The sequence below is a fragment of the Lipotes vexillifer genome, unplaced genomic scaffold (assembly GCF_000442215.2).
Source record: "Lipotes vexillifer unplaced genomic scaffold, Lipotes_vexillifer_v1.1 scaffold104, whole genome shotgun sequence".
Classification (NCBI taxonomy): Eukaryota; Metazoa; Chordata; class Mammalia; order Artiodactyla; family Lipotidae; genus Lipotes; species Lipotes vexillifer.
The window spans coordinates 2,045,174-2,045,965 of record NW_006789458.1 but is presented as its reverse complement, the minus strand read 5'-3'; the positions used below and the strand labels follow the sequence as shown (position 1 = coordinate 2,045,965).

The window sequence follows — 792 nt, the reverse complement described above, 5'->3', positions numbered from 1 at the left end:
GGCGCGCGCAGCCCCTCCCCCCCCCCGCCGCCCCTCCCACTCCCACTCTCCCGCCCCCTCCCGCGGCACTCAGCCGGGGGCCGGCGTGCTGAGCGCCCTCCCGGGACCGCAGCCGCCCGCACCTAGCGCCTACGCCTAGCTCGCGGCCTCCCTCCTGCCCCATCTTTCTCCTCTCCCTCCTCCCCTGCTTTCCTTCTCCTCTCCCTCCCTCCCCGTCCGCTTCACCCCGCCCTGCCCGCGCTCGGCTCCCCGCGCCCTGCCCGCGCCCGCTCGCTCCTCCCTCAGCCCCGGCCGGCTTCTCGCACGCCCATCCCGAGCTCGCTGCGCGCCGGCCGCCGCCTGGTCATGTCAGCATGGAGATCCGGCAGCACGAGTGGCTCTCGGCCTCCCCCCACGAGGGCTTTGAGCAGATGAGGCTGAAAAGCCGCCCCAAGGAGCCCTCCCCGAGCCTGACCCGAGTGGGCGCGAACTTCTACAGCAGCGTCAAGCAGCAGGACTACAGCGCCAGCGTCTGGCTCCGGAGGAAAGACAAGCTGGAGCACGTAAGCGCGGCTCGCTCCCCCGACCGCGGCCCTGCACCTGCCACACGCGCGCCCCGGGGCCGGGCGCGGGAACCCCGCCGGCGGCCCTGCTTGGGGCCGGAGCGTCCGGGTCCTACGCACGCCCAGGGCCTCTCCAGCACTTTCCTGCCGGGAGGGAGCGGGCTGCGGGGAGGGGAGGGGCGGGGCGGGGTTGTTCCCTTCCGCACTGCCTGGCCCCGCACACCTCGACCTCTCCGGGCTTCCACTGCGG

General features: G+C 74.7%; 1 protein-coding gene across 1 annotated transcript in view; it reads left to right on the top strand.

Annotated features, from left to right (window-relative positions):
* The first annotated feature begins 353 nt into the window (after positions 1-353).
* PLD5 (phospholipase D family member 5) overlaps positions 354-792 on the top strand; it is a 483,143-nt gene continuing 482,704 nt past the window's right edge. The window contains 1 exon segment of the mRNA XM_007462627.1: positions 354-542. Within this exon segment, the coding sequence (XP_007462689.1) occupies positions 354-542 (189 nt within the window).